Source organism: Physeter macrocephalus, chromosome 15 (genome assembly GCF_002837175.3).
Source record: "Physeter macrocephalus isolate SW-GA chromosome 15, ASM283717v5, whole genome shotgun sequence".
Lineage (NCBI taxonomy): Eukaryota > Metazoa > Chordata > Mammalia > Artiodactyla > Physeteridae > Physeter > Physeter macrocephalus.
Window position 1 is genome coordinate 3,999,336 of NC_041228.1, and position 20,051 is coordinate 4,019,386.

Here is a 20,051-nt window from a genome sequence, read left to right on the forward strand (position 1 = left end):
AAAAAAAAAAAAAAAAAAAAAAGTACCCTCTGTTAATATGATCATCTCTAGGTCCATCCGCGTTCTGCACACGGCATTATTTCATTCTCTTTATGGCTGAGTAACGTTCCACTGTATATATGTGCCACATCTTCCTTATCCATTCATCTGTCGATGGACATTAGGTTGCTGCCATGTCTTGGCTCTTGTAAATAGTGCTGCTATAAACATTGGGGTGCCTGTATCTTTTTGGATTAGAGTTTTGTCTGGATATATGCCCAGGAGTGGGATTGCTGGAGATTATCATATTAAGTGAAGTAAGTCAGAGAGAGGAAGACAGATATCATATGATACCACATATTTGTGGAATCTAAAAAAAATTATACAGACGAACTTATTTACAAAACAGAAATTGACTCACGGATACAGGAAACAAACTTTTGGTTACCAAAGGGGTAAGGGGGGAGAGATAAAGTAGGAGTTTGGGCTTAACAGATACACACTACTATCTATAAAATAGGTAAAAAACAGGGCCTACTGTATAGTATAGGGAACTATACTCAATATCATCTTGTAATAACCCATAATGGAAAAGAATCTGAAAAAGAAAGTGTGTATATATATACGTACACACACACGTGTGTGTGTGTGTGTGTATATGTGTATGTGTATGCACAAAGGGAACAAAGTACCCTCTGTTGGAACGTTTGTCATTTCTCCGCAGGGTGCCATGGGGCCTGCAGGACCTCCTGGGGTACCGGGCTCAGTGGTAAGTGATGCAGTCACCAGTGGTTGGAATCACGGATTCACATACTGATAGGATTGTGTAGTTGGGAGAGCCGTTGCCTCTCAGAATGAGGCGGAACTGTTCTGATGACACGAGCTGCATACAAGGCTTTGCCCACTGAAAACGGGGTAAAATCAGAGACAAGTCAGAAATTGCTGCCTTCCGGCATGCTGTGTGCCTACGCGCCATGAGGTGGAGTGAGGGTGACTGTTAAGAAAGTGCCACCAGCTCTGCTGACCTCTGGTTTGTCCCTCAGGTGCAGAGAGACGGCCTGAAGGGCGAGCAGGTAAGGGGGATGTGGGTCCTCTCATCGTGGGGCTTTAGGGGGTGGCAGAAATAGGAAGGCCACTGGCGTGGGGTGACACCGCTTGCTGAGCTCAGGTGGCGCCCTTCAGGGACAGGCCAAGTTGACTCTGCCAGGAATGCAGATTCCCACCCTGTGTCTCTGGGTCCCCTTTGGGAACTTGGGAAGAAAACTCTGAGTCAGCAGAGGGTCATGGGTGGTGGCCCGGGGCATAAGGACGGGGAGTCGTGGCTAATTCTAGTTTGACTTGTGTTACCAGGGAGCCCCGGGACCACGAGGCCACCAGGGCCCTCCTGGGCCACCAGGCGCTCCGGTGAGTCATCCCTCCCCAGCCCGGGGTCCACACCTCTAGGTCTGCAAAATCATAGCCGTCCTCGCTTCCGAGCTCTGCGTTATCTCAGAAGCTCATCGCATCACCCTCAGGGATAGGGGTTGTTGTCAGCATCTAGCACAGGAGGAAACTGGGCCTTGGAGACTGAAATCACTGGGCACGGATCATGCAGTTAGCAAGTGTGGAACTGGACTTGAAGCCCAGGCGGCCGCCTTCAGAGCCCCCAGTCCCAAACATGCCAGGATTGGGGTTCCTGGTGTTCCGTCTGCTGCTGTAGTTTCCTTTCAGATAAAATGGAATAAAAACATTGGACACTTCAATGCCAGCTGAATCATTTCCAGTGCACATTTGCTTTTCGCACGTTTCTGATTAATACTGACTTCACAGTGGTTTGGAACACTTCAGCCTTTGGTTTCTCCCTCTGTTAAGAATTTAATGATATGTAAATAACCGTTTGGGAAGAGGCCATTCAGAGGGACTCTGTGATCATTTTTGATGTGAGTTCATATACTAAGGATAAGTAATAAGAATACAGTAAATTCCACAGGTCAGTGATTGAACCTTGCTCCTCCGGGTCACATGCTGTTGCTTCTTTCAAGCGACTGTTTTACTGAAGGAAATAAAACAACTCTTATCTTGAAATGTCCATAAATCAGATTTATAATAAATCAGATTTATAATTGGATTTATAATAAGGCCCATTCCTCATTAGGATAAATGTATATGTTTTTGCTGGGACAAAACTAGAAGAAACTTAGAAGATGTTTTTAATTGCAGTATAATTAGAACAATTTCATATCGAAAAGTTCAGGTCAGGAAAGCTCCCTTCTGTCTATAACCTTAGGTACCTTGCAAACACCAGAATACCTCAACCCTGTAGCCCAGTGGAGCTGTCCAGGGTCCTGAAGAGGTCCTCTGGGCTAGATACTCTTGACGGAAGGGTATTGAGTACAATGCATGGTGTTGGTGATGAAATTCCCTTGGAAGGAGTTCAGAAACCCAACAGCCTACCTAAAGACCTGGTGAAAAGTGGGGGGCAGTGATGAGAGACCGGGAGTGTGAGGTTCTTAAGGCCACAGCCAATATCTCTCCTGTCTCTAAATCCACATGTTTATCACATGGTGGGAACTTAATACATGCTTATGCAGGAGTGACCCCCATGGCAGATATTCAAGAGGGACATCAGAGTGGGACCTGATTGCAGTCTGAGCTCATGAGGAGCAATGTGGCCACGGAAGGCACTTGGGGTTAGGAGCCAGAGCATCTGGTTTCATGTCCCACTTCATCCAACAAGTAGCTTTGGGCTTTTGAACTCTACCCCTCGTACCCTCCTCTGCTTTTTCCTAAGTCGGAAATCAGCGCCAGCAACATCATTTCCTACGTAAATGTGCCGTGAGGGTTAAATGAGTTAATGTAGGACACGCTGTTCTGTGAAGCCTCATTAAGCCCAATACTGATATCAATTGTTATTTCTGTCTTTTTTGAATCCCCAGCAGCACCTAGCCCGGGGCCTTCCTCAGAGCAGTTGCTCCCTAACTATTCTTTGGATTGAATCAAATCGAGAACCTGGCTTCAGTGACTTCTGTTGAGAATGGAAAATTTTGAGTTTGTGTTTAGCAATCCCAGAAAGAGGAAAACGTATCCCATTCTCTAAACGGAAACAGTGTGCGGCATTCTCCATCCTTGTTGAGGAGGCTTGCATCTTTGATTCTTTCCCCAGGATGAAACAGGTTCTGGTAGTTTTAGCAATGTTTGGTTGAGTCTAATAAAGAAGGGCCAGCGGGGCAGACCAAATGTGAGACATTTCTTGATGCTTAATGAAAACTCACTTCTGCAGGGTCTTCCTTCCCTTGATGTGTGCCCTGAGCTCACTGCAGTAATCCTTGTGAGGAAGGGAGATTTAAACCTTTAATTAATACAGTTTGTACATTCATGTATTCATTTTTATGGTGTTATTAAGGGAAGAGACCTTAGACCTAAATACAATTCCATCGCTTAATAGTTATGCAAAATGTGGCAGTAGTAGCTGTTTGCATGATAGTCATAATATTGAAGATGAGGAAATTGAAGCACAGAGAGGGAATTTCTGGCCCAAATTCACCTGTAAAGTTGGTGAGGAGAGTCACGGTTAGAGCCGAAGTCTTCATTTTCCCATTCACATTTCATGCCATATTCCAGGTGACCTCATTATACATTTGGGTATAAAGCAGGGTGCTGTCAGGAGGTGCTTTGTCAGGGCTTTTGTACCCATTCTTCATGTGGTCCTCACAACCACTCGGTAGGAAAGTTTATTGTCCTCACGTTGGAGATGAGCTAACTGAGGTCCACAGATGCCCAGTGACTTGTCTGAGGTCAGGCAGCAGGTACCTAGTGAGGTGTTAGGGGACCAGTTTGTTTTTTGTTTGTTTGTTTTGCTTTGTGGAAATTGATCTTTCTCAGATGATTTCATTTATTTATCCAGACTGTCATTTTGCATATTGCAGTTGATGGAGAGTCAGATAACCCAAGCCAGTTCTTGCCGAACCAGCAAGGTACAGGGGCAAAGGCACCAGGCTTAGAGCTAAAGACACTTGGATCCCAGGCACCTCTTTGGTGTGCACTTCTTACAAAGCGCTGATGCAAGGCCTTTGGTCCTGTTGGACTCATCTTTAAAGTGTGGATGGTGGTGCCTACATCTTGGTTGTTAATCACACTTAATTACATCCGATAGGTGCACATATCTTAAGTGTTGTAGATTTGAGGGAATCGGATGTTGTATTTCCCTTCTAACCTCCCAGTTTCCCCACTGGAATGGGATGGTATTCTCCTATCCAATGAGAGTGACAGGGTGAAGTATATCCTGTGGTCTTTACTCTGTATTTACCATGGTCTGTCTCTCTTGTTTTTTCCCCTTTCTCCTCCTTCTAAAGGGTCTGATGGGTCCAGAAGGCAAGGACGGTCCTCCTGGTTTGCAAGGTCTCCGAGTAAGTAAACTGTCTTTCCCCTCTGGTGCCCCAACTCAGCCACGCTGCCCCCACCCCCCATTTTAGCTGCTCAGACAGAGGAGACGACCCCAGCCTTGGGAGCTTGGAATGAATATTGGAAGCAGATTGAAGGGTTAGATTGAGTTCATCAACAATGGTTGAGGGTGGGCTACGTGTTCAGCCTTGAGTTGGGTCCTGGGTCATCTCATGCAGACGGGTCTGTGGTCTGCAATGAGTCATGTATATAGAAACTCACGCCCCTGTGTGATCAGAGCCCCGGTAGAAGGACGCCCAGTACTGAGAGAACACAGGGAAGGGGCAACTGACCCAACCTGGGGACCAGCCAGGGCTTCCTGAAAGTGGTAATGTTTGAGCTAAGTCTTAAGGAAAGAATAACAAATAGCAGTGAAAGAATAGAGGTCTGCCAGTAGGCTGTTAGCTACTCCAATCTAAACATCTACATTATTTTTGAATACCGTTTCGTAATTTCTTATGGTATTTCATTTCATTTCATTTCATTTCATTTAGCCCTTGTCTTTTATCCAAATGGTGCACCCCTTATGGGTTTGAATCCACCAGTAAGCACAGCTCCTGACACTGTGTTTTAAGGTAGAGGGTGTGGCATCTCTCTCCTCAGTGCCCTCACGGCAAACTGGGACTGACCTCAACTCTGTCCTCAGTTCCCAGCAGGTGCCTGGCACAGAGTAAGGACTCAACTCACATCTCCTGACCTCGAGCCCTTAAGCTTGTAACATATTTTTTTAGTTTGTTTTATTCACATATAGTTGATTCACAACGTTAATTTTTGCTCTACAACAAAGCGATTCAGTTATCCATATATATACATTCTTTTTCATTTTCTTGTCCATTATGGTTTATCACAGAATACTGAATATAATTCCCTGTGCTCTACAGTAGGACCTGTTGTTATCCACTCTCTATATACTGGTTTGCATGTGCTAACCCCAAACTCCCACTTCATCCCCTCCCCGCCCTCCTCCCCCTTGGCAACCACAAGTCTGTTCTCTGTGTCTGTGGGTCTGTTTCATAGATAAGTTCATTTGTGTCATATTTTATTTTATTTATTTTTTAAGTAAATTTATTTTATTTATTTATTTATTTTTGGCTGCATTGGGTCTTCGTTGCTGGGCGCGGGCTTTCTCTAGTCGCAGCGAGCAGGGGCTACTCTTTGTTGCGGTGCACGGGCTTCTCATTGCAGTGGCTTCTCCTTGCGGAGCACGGGCTCTAGGCGCGTGGGCTTCAGTAGTTGTGGCACGTGGGCTCAGTAGTTGTGGCTCGCGGGCTCTAGAGCGCAGGTTCAGTAGTTGTGGTGCACGGACTTAGTTGCTCTGGGCATGTGGGATCTTCCTAGACCAGGGCTCGAACCCGTGTCCCCTGCATTGGCAGGTGGATTCTTAACCACTGTACCACCAGGGAAGCCCCTTGTGTCATAGTCTAGATTCCACATATAAGTGCTATCCTATGATATATGTACTTTTCTTTCTGACTCACTTCACTTAGTATGATAATCTCTAGGTCCATCCAGCTTGCTGCAGATGGCACTATTTCATTCTTTTTTATGGCTGTGTAATATTCCATCGTATGTATACACCACATCTTTTTTATCCGTTTGTCTGTCGATGGAGATTTAGGTTGTTTCCATGTCTTGGCTATTGTGAATAGTGAAGCTTGTAGCATCTTTTTACTGGTTCACTTAAGAAAACAGCTCCAGGGCACAGGCATCCAGAGACCGTGAGGCAGCCCCTGGTGGTAGTGAGCTCATTGCCCTTGGAGGTTTTAGTTCAGAGTCCGGGTCACTTGACAGATGGGTGGAAATGAGGGTCCTGGCATCTGGCAGAGGCTGCTGCAGTCCCGTGTATGGCTTCACATATGGCCTGGAGATTCCGTAGCTCAGTGAAGTGGATGGTGTCACAGATTTGCTGGGGTTCACTCTGTCTAAGGTGGTTGGGGCCACTGATCACACTGTACACCCTCAGTTCTGAAGTGGGCTGACCTGTTTCTGTGACTCAGCACAGACTCCAACCTGTCCTTACCCACCAGTGAACTTCCTCTTTTGGTTTCCAAGCACCTCTGCATCCTATAACAATCTCGAAATCTCAAGATTCTGAGAGGAGCTTATTGTGAAGCCTAGCTCTGAAGCATGGTAGGGTGTCATGAAGGCAGGGCAGGTGGGAGACGTCACTTCTCCTACTAGAAGACCTTGGATATGTCACCTCCCACTCAGCATCACCAGCCCCGGCCTCAGTTTCACTGTCAGTCAGATGGGTCAAAGCTGGGTTGCCTTTGCCTCTGTATGGAGTGAGGATCCTGGACTTTGCAGCAAGATGCCCCTGGGTTTGAAGCTCAGCTCTACTTCTCAGCAGCTGTGTGACCCTTTAAGACACCCAACCTCTCTGAGCCTGTTTACTTTGTTATGGGGGGAAGGCAACCCAGCCGGCTGAGTGGTTGTGAGAAAAAGTGCCCAGCATGGGGCCCTTTGTGGGCAGCAGGATGTGGCAGCTGTCACGGCGCTCGTTCTCCTGACACACTCGTGCACAGTCTTAGGAGAAAACAGCAGTCCTGTGCCTCATGTGACCGATGTTTAGATGACCCTTGTCTCATCTTGCCTGGAAGTGCTCCAAGTGTTACTTTTCCTAATACAGCGTTAGACGGTGAGTGGAGCTCTTGATGCAAGGATGACTGCAAAGGTTTTGGCTTTTGTTTTGATCTATATCTTTATTTCATTGGCTCTTATTAAGGGGAGAGGGGACAAATCTTGCCTGGAGCTTGCTTGTCTAGGCCCACGCTTCCTGGCCATGACTTCTTGGCGCCCCAGAAAGTGTTCATGCGTTGCCCAGGGACGGTGGTTGTCCTTCCCAGAAACACCTCTAACCCCGAAGAGTAATAACACCGGCCACCCGTGCAGCGGGGGCAGGGGCCTTGGGGATAGGACCTGTGCCCCAGGAGTGGAGATTTGAGGAGTAACAGAGGGGGACCCAGAGAAGCAGTCAGGGTAGGACTGGGGTAGGGGTGCACGTACTGAGTCGCTGAGCTCCGTCTAAGAACCAGGCCTCCTGACGGTGCTGGGGAAGGGCTGCTGTCCCCCTGTCCACGGGCGAACAGCAGGCTCAGCCACCAGTGCCTCTCAGGGACGCACACACAGGACCGTGTGTCTCTAGGGCCTTCTTCTTCTTCCCTCCCTTCTTCCCTTCCATGCATCAGTCAGCCAACAAAGCCCACGAGCGCCCTGACGAGGCACAGGTGCTGTGCTAAACGCTCTGGGATCCCTGAAGAGATTATGGTCTCCACCACTGGGAGCCCACAGCCCGTGGGACTTGAGACACGTGAACAGTGAAGCCCGATGCCTCCATGGGCACCAGTAAAGACTGTGCGTGTAGAGAGGACAGACGGAGCTCAGCGGAGAGAGGCCATGGGGCTGGGGACAGGGAGCGCGGTGTTTGAGGCAGCCCTGCAGGAGCGAGCGGATTTCAGCAGGAACAGACGAGGACCCTGAAGAGAGTAACTCAGACACGGGGGCCCCCTCGCCCGAGAGGACGTCCCACCTCTGGACACTTGCTCATGTCCATCTGCTTTTATCCGGGCTCCCTGGTCTCCAGCTCGGAAGCGCGTCTGTAAGTGAAAGGGCCACGGACGTGGCTTTTACTTCAGCCTCTGCCAGCATCCCACGAGGACCCTGGACTGATTTCTCTTCTTTTTCTGATTCTCTTGTCCTTTCCCATCCCTGCGTCTTCTTTGCTCCCTTTCCCTTCCTTCCACAAATTCATTCATTCAGCAAATATTTCGTCATCATTTACTGGGGGATGGGCATTGTTCTAGGCAAGTGGGATCCTTCAGTGAGAAGAATAAAGATCCCTGCCTTCAAGATGCTGGCATTCTGGTAGGCAAGGAAAAGAATCCTACTAATTAGCATTTAAATAAACAGTGCTGGAAGAGCCACGGAGAAAGTCCTGTTTGGGCGGGTTCTCAGGAGGTGAGGGAGTTGGCTGTATGGGTGGGTAGCTGTGGGGAGAGCCGAGCAGGCAGAGGAAACAGCTAGAGCTAAGGCCCTGGGGCAGGCGGCTGCTTGTGTGTCAGCACAGAGGCCTGTGCGGCCAGAGCGAGCAGGGGCCCAGCGTGGAGGAGGCGAAGCCCTAAAACTGGGAGCAGGTTCACGTCAGGCCTCGTGGGCCATTGTGAGGGTCGTGGCTTTTACCGTGAGCGACGTGGGGCTGTTGAGTGCGTTCAGAAATGTTTTATTATGAAAACAATTAAACATATGCAAAAATAGAAAGAAAAGTGAAGTAACCCCCTTATCCCCAAGCCCGTTGCAGCGCTTGCCGAGTCACTGGCCAGTGGGTTTCCCACCCTCACCCACCACCAGCCACAGCTGGGTGAGTTTGAAGCAATTTCAAACAGCATCACATCGCGTCTCTAAATATTTCAGCACGTACGTAGAAGAAACAAAACCTTAATACCGTCATCCCACCTAAATCGATGAAAAAGCTTCTTCGTGTATTCACTTTGGGTTCACCGTTTCCTGGACTGTCTCATACATTTCTGGTTGCGATTTGTTCATTCAGGATTTGGGGTGCAGACGTGGCGTGGCCCAGGTTACACTCTAAACGCATCCGTCTGGCCACCGTGTCGAGAACAGACTGCGGCCAGAGGAGACCGATTAGGGAGGGGACGGTGGCAGTGACCAAAAGAGCAAGGGCAAAGGGCGTGGCCCGGACGGGGGTGGGCGGGGCGGGGCGGGGCTGGGCGGAGCACCGTCCCGGGCCAGGTGGTCTGCCAGGCAGCGGGGACGCTGAAACAGAGGCAGAGCCCTTGGCCTGAGAGACCCAGTGTCTAGCAGAGGAGGGTGAGCCGCGAGGCACAGGCGGGGTAGCGAGGGTGTTAACAGAGGGTGTGCCGGGGCGCACGGGAGGGCTCCTCTCGCGTCCCGCCTCCTCCAGTGAATGGGGTACGATGGCCCGGCGTGTCCCTCCAGTGTCATTGCTGATCTCCTGACTTGAGCTGCTCCGTCCGGGGGTGTTGCTCCCCAGTGGCTTTCCCTGTGGACAGACGACAGAGACAAACGGTGATGTCGGCCTGGGCTGGGCGGCAGCTTCCTGTTCAGTCAGCTGGGCCTGAGTCAGGAAGGCCCGAGACGGGGTGACGACTGTGTCCCTGTCCTTCCCACACGGTGACCCGCCGTTTCCCGCTTCAGCTGAAACGTCGCTCCGAGAGCCGCCAACGTCAGCGCTCAGGCTGTGACAAGAGAAGAGACGAGACGGTGACAAGCCACAGGGACCTGGGAATTGAGATGCTGAGACTGAAACACGGGGTGGGCAAAGGGATCCGGGCCCTTCATTTTAGAGATTAGCAACCGGCAGACAGTGTCATCTGCGGCGAGGTGAATGCATTCATTTTGGACAAAGCTGGTATTTTTCCGCAATGACATAGTGAAAGGGGAGGGTCAGGGGCCAGGCCCCCGCTTCCCCACCCCTTCCGCATCCTGCAGAGCCCACAGCCCTGGGAGATGGTCGCTGCCCCCTGAGGGGGGTGTTAGGCACTCCTTGCCCGGCTGCCCCCTGCCTTAGACGGAGGTGGCGAAGGTACTCAAGGCTTTCTGAGGTTCAGATTTCCTCCTGCTTGTCTGAGCGGGGCGCTGGGGTCCGGGAGGGAGTGCTGTCTCTCGGCTGGAGCGGGCGCTGCTACAAGTGCATCTGAACCCGGAATGATCCAAAGCAGACGAGCCTGGCTCCAGGCCACTGAGGCGCTTGGACACTCAAAAGCTTTTGCACGAGGCTGATTTTTCAAAAAAAAAAAAAAAAAAATCTCTGGTGCCCTAATCATCCAACCCCAAAAGAGACATCCTGTCCCTCTCACACCAGCCTATTTTAATTCTCTGTAGAGGACTTATATTTTTCTTATTTGAGAATTTGTTTATTTTTGTTATCACCGCTAAAATGTAAGTCTGTGAGAACATTATTTTTGTATTTGCAGCACTCAGAGGAGTGCCTCACATTTATAAAAACATATGTTTTTATACATGCGTTAAAATAAATATGAAAATATATATAAGCATATAAAATATGCATAAATGTATAATGTCATTCATGAGCATCAGATAGAATTAGGGTGCAAGAGTGAGTGGATCACACCTGAGTGCTGCTCTCCGGGGGCTGACACACTTGGGTGGTGTGGGGAGAACAGGACCCAGGACTGGACATCTGGCCACATGGGTTCTGACCTTCGACAGAGAATGTCCAACTTGTTTTTTTAACGTTTTCACCACCTTTACCCATTTCATCCACCTCCTACCCCTGTCTCCTCTGTCAACCATCAATCTGTTCTCTCTACCTATGAGTTCAGTTTTTTTTAGATCCCGTCTCATAAATGAGATTATACGGTATGTGTCTTTCTCTGTCTGACGTGTTGCACTTCGCATGATGCCCTCGAGGTTCATCCTTGTTGCATATGTCACGGTTTCCTTCTTTTTATGGCTATCTACTATTCTCTTGTATGTGTACCATTATTTCTTTATCCACTGTAGCATCCCGGGGCACTTAGGGGCCTTCCATGGCTTGGCTATTGTAAATAATGCTGCAGTGAACATGGGGGTGCATGTGTCTTTTCAAGGTAGTGTTTTCATTTTCCTTGGGTAAATACCCAGCATTGGGGTTGCTGGATCATGTGGTAGTTCCTTTTTTTTTTTTTTTTTTTTGACCAACCTCCATGCTGTTCTGCATCGTGGCTGCACTAATTTACACAACAGTGCACAGGGCTTCCCTCTTCTCCACACCCTCTCCAGCACTTGTTATTCCTGGTCTTTTGGTAGTAGCCACTCTAACACGTGTGAGGTTACATCTAATTGTGGTTTTGTTTTGCATCGCCCTGATGATTAAGGATGTTAAGCACCTCTTCATGTACCTGTTGGTCATCTGGACGTCTGGAAGGCTCAGTTTTAAAGAAGAAAACTTGGTTTCTTCTGTACCTTTACTTTTACTTGGCCTTTATCTTGCTCTGTGGTCCTAGTCACACCTAAAATAGCCTAGATATCTTCTTTCCTCTCTGGACAAAAAGGAGGGGGAAGAAAAGTTTTGCTTAAGAGAATTCCGTGTTGTCAGACATTTAAACAGTGTAAAATTGGGAATGTTTAAGCTAGAGAATCGTCACGGTGGAAGGGAATGTCTGAGATCGACAGTGAGAAATTTAATGTCCAGAAATATTAAATGACCTAACTGCTCAAGGTTGCTCAGGGCTTTGTCACTGCCCCTCCCACAAGCTGGGGACAGTCTCTTTGGTTCCTGTGATCATTTTCTTAATATCTTCTGCCTTCTCTTCTCTCTTATCAAGAGGTGAGAACCGAAGAAGTGACACTATCAGATAAGATGCTCCCCTTCTTCCTAGAGATAGAATGATCACCAAATGTCTCTTGGTGGGCCCGAGTGTGTCAGTTGCTTTAAAAAATATGTTAAAAACAGAACCTCTACACGTGTAGAACTAATATAAGGTAGGAAGGAAATAATATTGGTTGAATTGTCGTTGCATAGCAGGTACTTAGGTTTTTTCTTTTGTTTTTTGGTGGGTTTTTTTTTGCACGCATGTTTCTCACTTAATTCTCACAAGGATCCTATGAAGTCTGGCAGTTTTACCCCCATTCTGCAAATGAGGAAACCAAGACTTGAAGGTATAAATCAGATTATCCAGCGTCACACAGATTATAAATGGTGGGGCAGGGATTAGAACTCAGGTTGTCCTGGCTCCAAACCTTTCCTGTTTTTGCTTTCGAATGGCGTGTGTGTGTCCGCTTACACACCAGAATTCTAAACTGGACGCTAGCGGTCCTTTCGGCAGGAGCCTTGGAGAGGTCTAGGACCCCTTATAACTGCCAGTGCCGGTTCTGAAGGATGCCCTGAACACCTGTCACTTTAATCTCTGGCTTCTGCCCTTGGAGCCGAGGGTCTTACATGGCTGAAAGCAATCAGGCCCATCAGCCCTGATTTCTAGTAGATTTGAGAGAGAGAAACACTAGCGGTCTTTTGTAAGTGGCAACCTGGGTTGAATTTGTTTTACTTTTCAATTTGTAAAGCCTTTTTCTCTTGCCTTCCTCTGCTCTACCAGATGCTAATGGCATCGTTGGGATCGCAGGCCACTGTTGGATTCCTTTCATGGCGCGCAGCCAGGTTTATTTCAGGACCCTCTAGGTTTTCTCTGAGCACCTGGTTTCAGCTCTAACCGGTAGAAAATAGTCACGTTTGACATTTGGAGGCATGGAGAACAGGAACTGAGCAAAAAGACCATACGGCGCCTACTAGAACCACTTGCACAAGCAATCCTTTCATCGGATAATGGCCCCTCACGTGGCTGTGTTAACGCGTCCTGGCTGGGAAGAAATTGCTCTTTTGAATTTATAGGTTTCCCTCTTCTCCACAGACAGAGAGGCAGCCTCAGAAATATTGGTCTTGCTCAGCATCCTGGCATCCAGAATGGCTTGAAAAATCTGCCCTCGTGATAAATTACAAACGTTTATCCAGACATTGTTGGGTAGCAATTTAAAAGAAAGGAGAAGGAAAATGACAGGGAACAGGCTTATTGTTCATAAACAGTTCTTTATTGCTACGGCACTTGGCGCTGTGGCCAGCACATCTCAAATCCCCACACCCAAGTATAGGTGCAAAATGCAGAGGGTACATAGCTGCTGCTACAGCCACCAGTAACTTTACCATCACCACCAGTGACATCATCATCATCACCATCATCACCATCAGCACCACTTCCATCACTGGTACCATCACCATCAGCACCATCAACTCCACCATCACCACCACCACCATCAGCACCTGCACCATCACCACCATAATCACCACCATCAACACATCAACACCTCCACCATCACCATCACCTCCACCGCCACCATCACCTCTACCAGCACCACCATCAGCACCATCACCGCTACGTGTTTCTTAATGTCAGATCCTGTGCGAAGCACTTTGTGGACATTATCTTATTTAATCTCCGTGGCACTGCTGGGAGGTAGTGGTTTTGAAGCCAACTCTGCTTGACATGTGGTCTCTCACCCACGCCAGGGACTCAGAAGAGCCAGAATTCTGCTATTACCATTTCTTCTTCTTCAGAGCCTCCATCATCTTCCTTCTCATTCTCCTAACTATCTATTACATTTGCATGATGCTTTGTTATGCTTTTTAAATCACTTCCTCAAATATTGAATTATTTCTTCTGCTACTGTCTTTTCAGGTAATTACAATGATTATAATTTTCCACATGAGGAGACTAAGATTCAGCAAGTTTTCAATGGCTTGCCCTCATCTTGTCCTCATCTACCTCAGATTTAGAACTCTTTTTCTTATAATATTGTAGAGGAAAGGGGTTGGGAAAAGAACATAGAGAATGCCTTTGATCACAATGAGTGACCAAGTCCTTGCAACTACTTACTTCGAGCTGTATGCCCCATCCCTGGCGATTCTAACTCATGAGCTCTTGGGTGACACCAGGGAATGCGTCTCAAATATGTTTTTGCCCTATTTTGCCGTCATTTCTCATCGTTGCTGGGACTTCATGGAGGGGGTGGCACTGGACTGGGCTAGGACTTTGACAAGTTGAGAATGGAGCATGCGTCCTACAGACAGGTGGCTGGGTGGGCCGAGTTCCAGAGGCCAGGCGTCCTTGGGGTCTTTGGGGCCAGGCTAAGCAGCCCACGTGAGCTGTTGCTTAGGGTTGGGAGCATGGCCACTGGATGCTAGACTGAAAAGGCATGTCAGAATCACGTGGTCTGTCAATTTCCAAATAAAACTCAGATGTTATGTCTTTTAGATAAGGAGGTGGCAAGTAACTTGGACAGAGCCTCTTTCCTCCTTATGGAAGAATAACCTGCCAGCACAGGTTGGCTCAGAAAAGTCTGGAGGGAAGGGGCAGGGCACGTGAACGGGGCCAGCTCTCGTGGCTGTGGCTGCAGGAGGGGAGGGAGGAGAGCTTTGAGAGGCACCGGGGCAGCTCCGGACACCGTGGGTAGAGGAGATGTGAACGCAGGTGCTGGAGCTGGACAGAGCCGTCACCGTGATATTTCTCTGGGTGACGTCCCTTTACGGATGGTCCACGAACCATATGCCTTTCTTGCGGGGGAGGCTGCCTTGTGACACTGCTGCGATCACAAATCTCTGATGCTTTTTTCTTCCTCTGGCCTCTTGCCATCATCTTGCTTTTTTTCCTTCTTGCTGAAAATCTAACCCTCGGGATGTCTGCTCCTCTGGGTGCACTGCTTTGCATTTCTGTATCTCCTACCACACCTCTCCGACCTGCCCATAATTCTCCTTTTTCAGGTCAATTTTACTGACTTCCGTGGCACTGGAGAACCTCCTGACTCCTTGCCCTCTGCACATTTCCTTATCGTCTTAGGTGTTCATCTTCTGAGCATTTGTATGTCATTACGTACAATCCCCGAGCTCCAGCAGAGCAAGGAGCTGCTGAGAACTCATATATCCCTCAAACAGTGGTGGATCCTCTGGAAGAGGGAAACGGAAGCTGCATCCCCAAGCAAACTGGCACTTTAATTAGTAATTCTGCTAAGTCACAGCCCAGACGTTCTCATCCCCTCCTCTTCCATCTGATCCTTGCTTATCAACCATTAAATCTTCTAGCCCTTCATTTCTTTCAGCCTTTCCTCCAAACGTCTCTGGCCTGGGTTCTGAATTCTGATGACTGCTCAGCAGGCCTTTCTGCTGACCTCGAAGGGAGGTGGTTTATCCATCTTGTAAATAACGCCGTGGCATAACTTGGAAGCAAGTGGAGGGGGTGTCTGTCTAGATAGAAAATTGAAGATGTCTGGTTTCCATTCCCTGAGGAAGGGGAGCTGGCCATTCTCAGCTCTCTCATGATCAGCTCCCTGATGTTTGCAGTAATCAGAGCAGGATGGATGCACAGACAGGACTCCTCCTAGGCTCGGCTCCCTTCGGAAGGTATCTGTGACTGCATTTTGAATTTTACCTGACACGTGTCGAGGAACTCATTCTGACCTAGACCTGATCGCACCTTCCAGGCTGATGTGCTCCAGCTCAAGGGGCGCAGATCGAGGGGCCTCTAAATCAGACCACCTCACTCTCTCTGCAAGTCTGCCGGCGGCTTTCCTCCCTAACGGCCCTTCTCTCTACCCTCTCATTGCTGTCCCCTCTGCCACTGTCCTGGCTCAGGACCACATCAGTCCCGAAGGGACAAGTTACGTATCCAGCCCGCGAGTGTTTATTGAGTCTCCACCGTGCGGCAGGCCTTGTTCTGGGCCCGTGGATGTAGCGCTGAAGAAAAGCATAGCCAGTCCTCGTTTTCAGATGAGCTTCCCAGCGGGTAGACGGGCCGTTGGTAGATACGAATGTCAACGGTGTATGTGGTGGTGATAGAAACAAAGGGACATACAGCGGGGCGAGGAGAGAGGCTGGGGTGGGGACCGCGGTCAGAGAAGGCATTCGGGTGACGGGGACGTCTGGCAGAGACCAGATGGAACTGAGGGATGGAGCCACGTGGGCACCTGGGAACCAGCATTCCAGGCAGAAGCACCTGGAAGGGGCCTCTTGGGGCAGGTTGTGGGTGGAGGTGCCCCGGGACCACTCTCTGGGCTCGGCACTGACTACGCGCTCCCAAAACGTGGTGGCGGGGAGGGGAGGGAGAAAGGTGGGATCCACGGGACCCCAGAGGGCTGGGCTGGCACAGCCCAAGGTCGTAAAGATACCTTCCCTCTGGGGAGGGGGGAGCACACGGGGACAAACCAGAGCGTCCAGTGGCAGAGACAGGAGAGGGCCAGGGTTTCAGAAAGAGAGAAGGAGCTGACGTCATCCAGCTCCTATAATCTAGCAGTCTAGACTCCTAGAGATATTTTGTAGAACTTATATCCTTTAGTCATCTTCAGAGGCCTGGGAAGTAAGAGTCACCTGTACAGGCTCCAGCACACACAGATCTGGGGCTGAATCTTAACCCCGTCACATTCTAGCTGCGTCACATGTGAGACTTGACTCTGAACCTCAGTTTCCACACCTCCCAGTGGGACTGAGAACGCCTGCATCACAGGGGCATCCTGCAGAGTAAAGACGTAAGGAAAATGTGGGAAACCCCAAAAGAGGGTTTGATACAACACAGGTACTCAAGGAATGCGGTTCTTATTCAGAGTCTTGTTTTACTTTTCATTTCTGATTGCAATGCTTTGACGTCATGAGAATAACTGAGGGCAAGAAAGCAAACAGACGGGCCTTCCATCATCCACGTTCCCCTGTAACATAATGTACGCCGTGTGCCGTGTGCCGGCCAGCACACACCTCACCCCTGTTCAAAGGGATGGACTCTGAGGCTTAGTGAGACAGGTCACTCCCACAGGAAGACCCGCTGGGGTCCTGCACAGCAGTGTGGAGTCTAACAGCAGAAGAGCAGAAATGGTCCAAATGACCTACCTGCCCAGAGTTGAAATGTATCACGTTTCATCCTTACGGTGAAAACTAGGTAGCTGTGGAAAAGAATGGAGTGGCTCTCCACATGCTGATACAGGATGCAGCCAGGTTAAATCGTTAAGTGAAAAAAAGCCAAGTTTATCAGTAGATTGAATGATATGCTACAGTTTGTAAAGAAAAAAAGGGGGAGAGGGAGAGAACGTGTGTGTGTGTGTGTGCACGTTTGCACGTATGTGTGCGTGTGCAAAGCTTACCTAAACATAAAATGCCTCTGGAAAGATGAGCCAACATCTGGTAGGATTAGTTGCTTCCAAGGAAAGGGACTGAGTGGCAGGGGACAGGATAAGGACATTTTTCTCAGGTAAACCTAGCTGTACTTTTTGAATTTTGGGCCGTGTGTTACCAAAATCATCCAAGTTACAGAGCCGGCATCCAAAGGGGAACCTCCCTGACTCCAGACTTCTTCCCAATCCCACACTGCTTCCCCGTAGGGCGTCCCGAGGGGGACGGGCTGTTATCAGGGAGTCTGCCCCAGACGTGCCATTAGACGGGCTCCGGGCGCTGCCTGCCTGTAATTTTGGCTGCTTCTTCTTTTTTTTTTTTTTTAAACATCTTTATTGGAGTATAATTGCTTTACAATGGTGTGTTAGTTTCTGCTTCATAACAAAGTGAATCAGTTGTACATATACATACGTCCCCATATCTCCTCCCTCTTGCGTCTCCCTCCCACCCTCCCTATCCCACCCCTCTAGGTGGTCACAGAGCTGATCTCCCTGTGCTGCTTCTTTTGTCCTCAGGGAAAGAAAGGTGAGACCGGCCCTCCTGGAACCCCTGGATTGCTGGGGCAGCAGGTAACTACTGTCTTTGAATCCTCTTCCTTAGCAACGCTGCTTGCTCTGGTTAAATAAATGATGGGGTAATGATTCTCAGGCTGTAACCAGAATCTTGCATGGTCACCGCATCAGAGCATTAAAGAGAATGTTCGGCGGGACACTCGCCGCCGCCCCTCCCCCGTCCCTTGCTCCCCCCGCCTCCCATCTCAGGTGCTGGGAGAAAGGCCATTTGGTCTCCTGGAGGGGTTTAGGTCTGGAGGAGGGCAGACCCGCATCTCCTCCCCCTCCCCCTCCTCGCCTTCCCCCCCTCCGCTTTCAGACTCAGCTCTGGTGTAACGTCCTCTGGCCCCAGGCTTCGTCCAGCTCCCCACGCCCACACAGCCCCACGTGTGCTGGCCCTGTGGCCCCCTGTGGACCTCCACAGCCGCCCCTCCAGGTGGGCAGGCTCGGGGTCACCATCCTCGTTTCACAGACGAGGGCTGAGCCTCCCAGATGCACAGAGACTCGCTCGGGGCCACGCGCCGCTCGGCAGACACCTCCCTCCCTCCCAGGCCCCCTTCTCTGTGAGTGTGTGTCACCGTGAGCGCACCTCCTGCCCCCGACACACACACCTTAGTGTGGACAGAGCGAGGCACCCGGCACTGGAGGGTGTCCAGAGCTCCCTTCACTCTCCCTTCGCCCCCTGCGCCAAAGCTCGCCGCCGGGCCCCCAGCCCCAGCCTGCCCCGGAGCAGGGTCGGTAAATTCCTGGGGAAGCGGCGTGCCGGGCGGGGGAGGGGGGGGGAAGCCCGGTTGAGGCGGGGAGGTTAGGAGGTTAAAGTCCCAGCCCTCGGCCCCTTTCTGGCTGTGGCATCTTGGACAAGTCACTTTACTTCACTTTCTGAACTTCAACCTCATCATTTGTCACAAATACCAAGAAAAGTAAAAGGGGAGGGCGATTCGAAGAGAAGATGAGGGGATGTGACCCGGGTGATGCGGGAGTCCCGGAGGCACAGAGAGCGCCGGGCGGGGTGCTGTCCTGTCCTCCTGGGTGTGGTGGCCGCAGGCAGGCAGGCAGGTGGGATCACTAAGGGCTCGTCCACGGGCCCCCCCCCGCGCTGCGGTAAATGGTCGGCTCTGGCGCCCGCCGGTTCCGGGCCGTCTCCACCTCCATGCCCGAGTCCCATGGTGTTGACCACACTGTCCTTTGACCTTGTCGGGGAGGCGCCCCCCAGAGGACACTGCTGACTGCACTTCCAAAACCCGCTTTTCCCCGCTGACATAGGAGGTGTGTGGTGGGCACCCCGCGCGCAAAGCTCAGGCTGCGTTTCAGTCCCTCGCATTTGGGTCAGGCTGCAGCCCGGGATAAGGGACTGTAAAATCAGCCATTATCCACGGTCTTCTGAAGATGCCACATTCACTGTGGCATTTTGATGTTCACAGTGAAAGACAGAGTGTTTTTGCGTTTGTTTTATGACCTTGCTTTCCAGTGAGCAAAGCTTGTGTGTTTCAAAAATTCACCGTAAACCCAGCTCCATCAAATCGCTTTAAGTTACAGATTTTTTCCCTATAACTTTTTGAACGTGTGTGTGTGTGTGTGTGTGCACGTTTGCACGTATGTGTGCGTGTGCAAAGCTTACCTAAACATAAAATGCCTCTGGAAAGATGAGCCAACATCTGGTAGGATTAGTTGCTTCCAAGGAAAGGGACTGAGTGGCAGGGGACAGGATAAGGACATTTTTCTCAGGTAAACCTAGCTGTACTTTTTGAATTTTGGGCCGTGTGTTACCAAAATCATCCAAGTTACAGAGCCGGCATCCAAAGGGGAACCTCCCTGACTCCAGACTTCTTCCCAATCCCACACTGCTTCCCCGTAGGGCGTCCCGAGGGGGACGGGCTGTTATCAGGGAGTCTGCCCCAGACGTGCCATTAGACGGGCTCCGGGCGCTGCCTGCCTGTAATTTTGGCTGCTTCTTCTTTTTTTTTTTTTTTAAACATCTTTGTTGGAGTATAATTGCTTTACAATGGTGTGTTAGTTTCTGCTTCATAACAAAGTGAATCAGTTGTACATATACATACGTCCCCATATCTCCTCCCTCTTGCGTCTCCCTCCCACCCTCCCTATCCCACCCCTCTAGGTGGTCACAGAGCTGATCTCCCCGTGAGATGCAGCTGCTTCCCATTAGCTATCTATTTTGCATTTGGTAGTGTATATATGTCAGCGCTACTCTCTGACTTCGTCCCAGCTTAGCCTTCCCCCTCCCCATGTCCTCAAGTCCATTTTCTAAGTCTGCATCTTTATTCCTGTCCTGCCCCTACATTTATCAGAACCTTTTTTTTTAAGATGCCATATATATGTGTTAGCATATGGTATTTTTCTCTTTCTGACTTATTTCACTCTGTATGACAGACTCTAGGTCCATCCACCTCACTACAAATAAC

General features: G+C 49.7%; 1 protein-coding gene across 1 annotated transcript in view; it reads left to right on the plus strand.

The window, feature by feature from the left end:
* Positions 1–20,051, plus strand: part of COL22A1 (collagen type XXII alpha 1 chain) — a 261,088-nt gene that overhangs the window by 122,269 nt on the left and 118,768 nt on the right. Inside the window, exons 19-24 of the mRNA XM_028500513.2 lie at positions 704–748; positions 1,023–1,052; positions 1,330–1,383; positions 4,311–4,364; positions 7,982–7,996; positions 17,596–17,649. Of these exons, the coding sequence (XP_028356314.1) occupies positions 704–748; positions 1,023–1,052; positions 1,330–1,383; positions 4,311–4,364; positions 7,982–7,996; positions 17,596–17,649 (252 nt within the window). The remainder of the gene's footprint in view (positions 1–703; positions 749–1,022; positions 1,053–1,329; positions 1,384–4,310; positions 4,365–7,981; positions 7,997–17,595; positions 17,650–20,051) is intronic.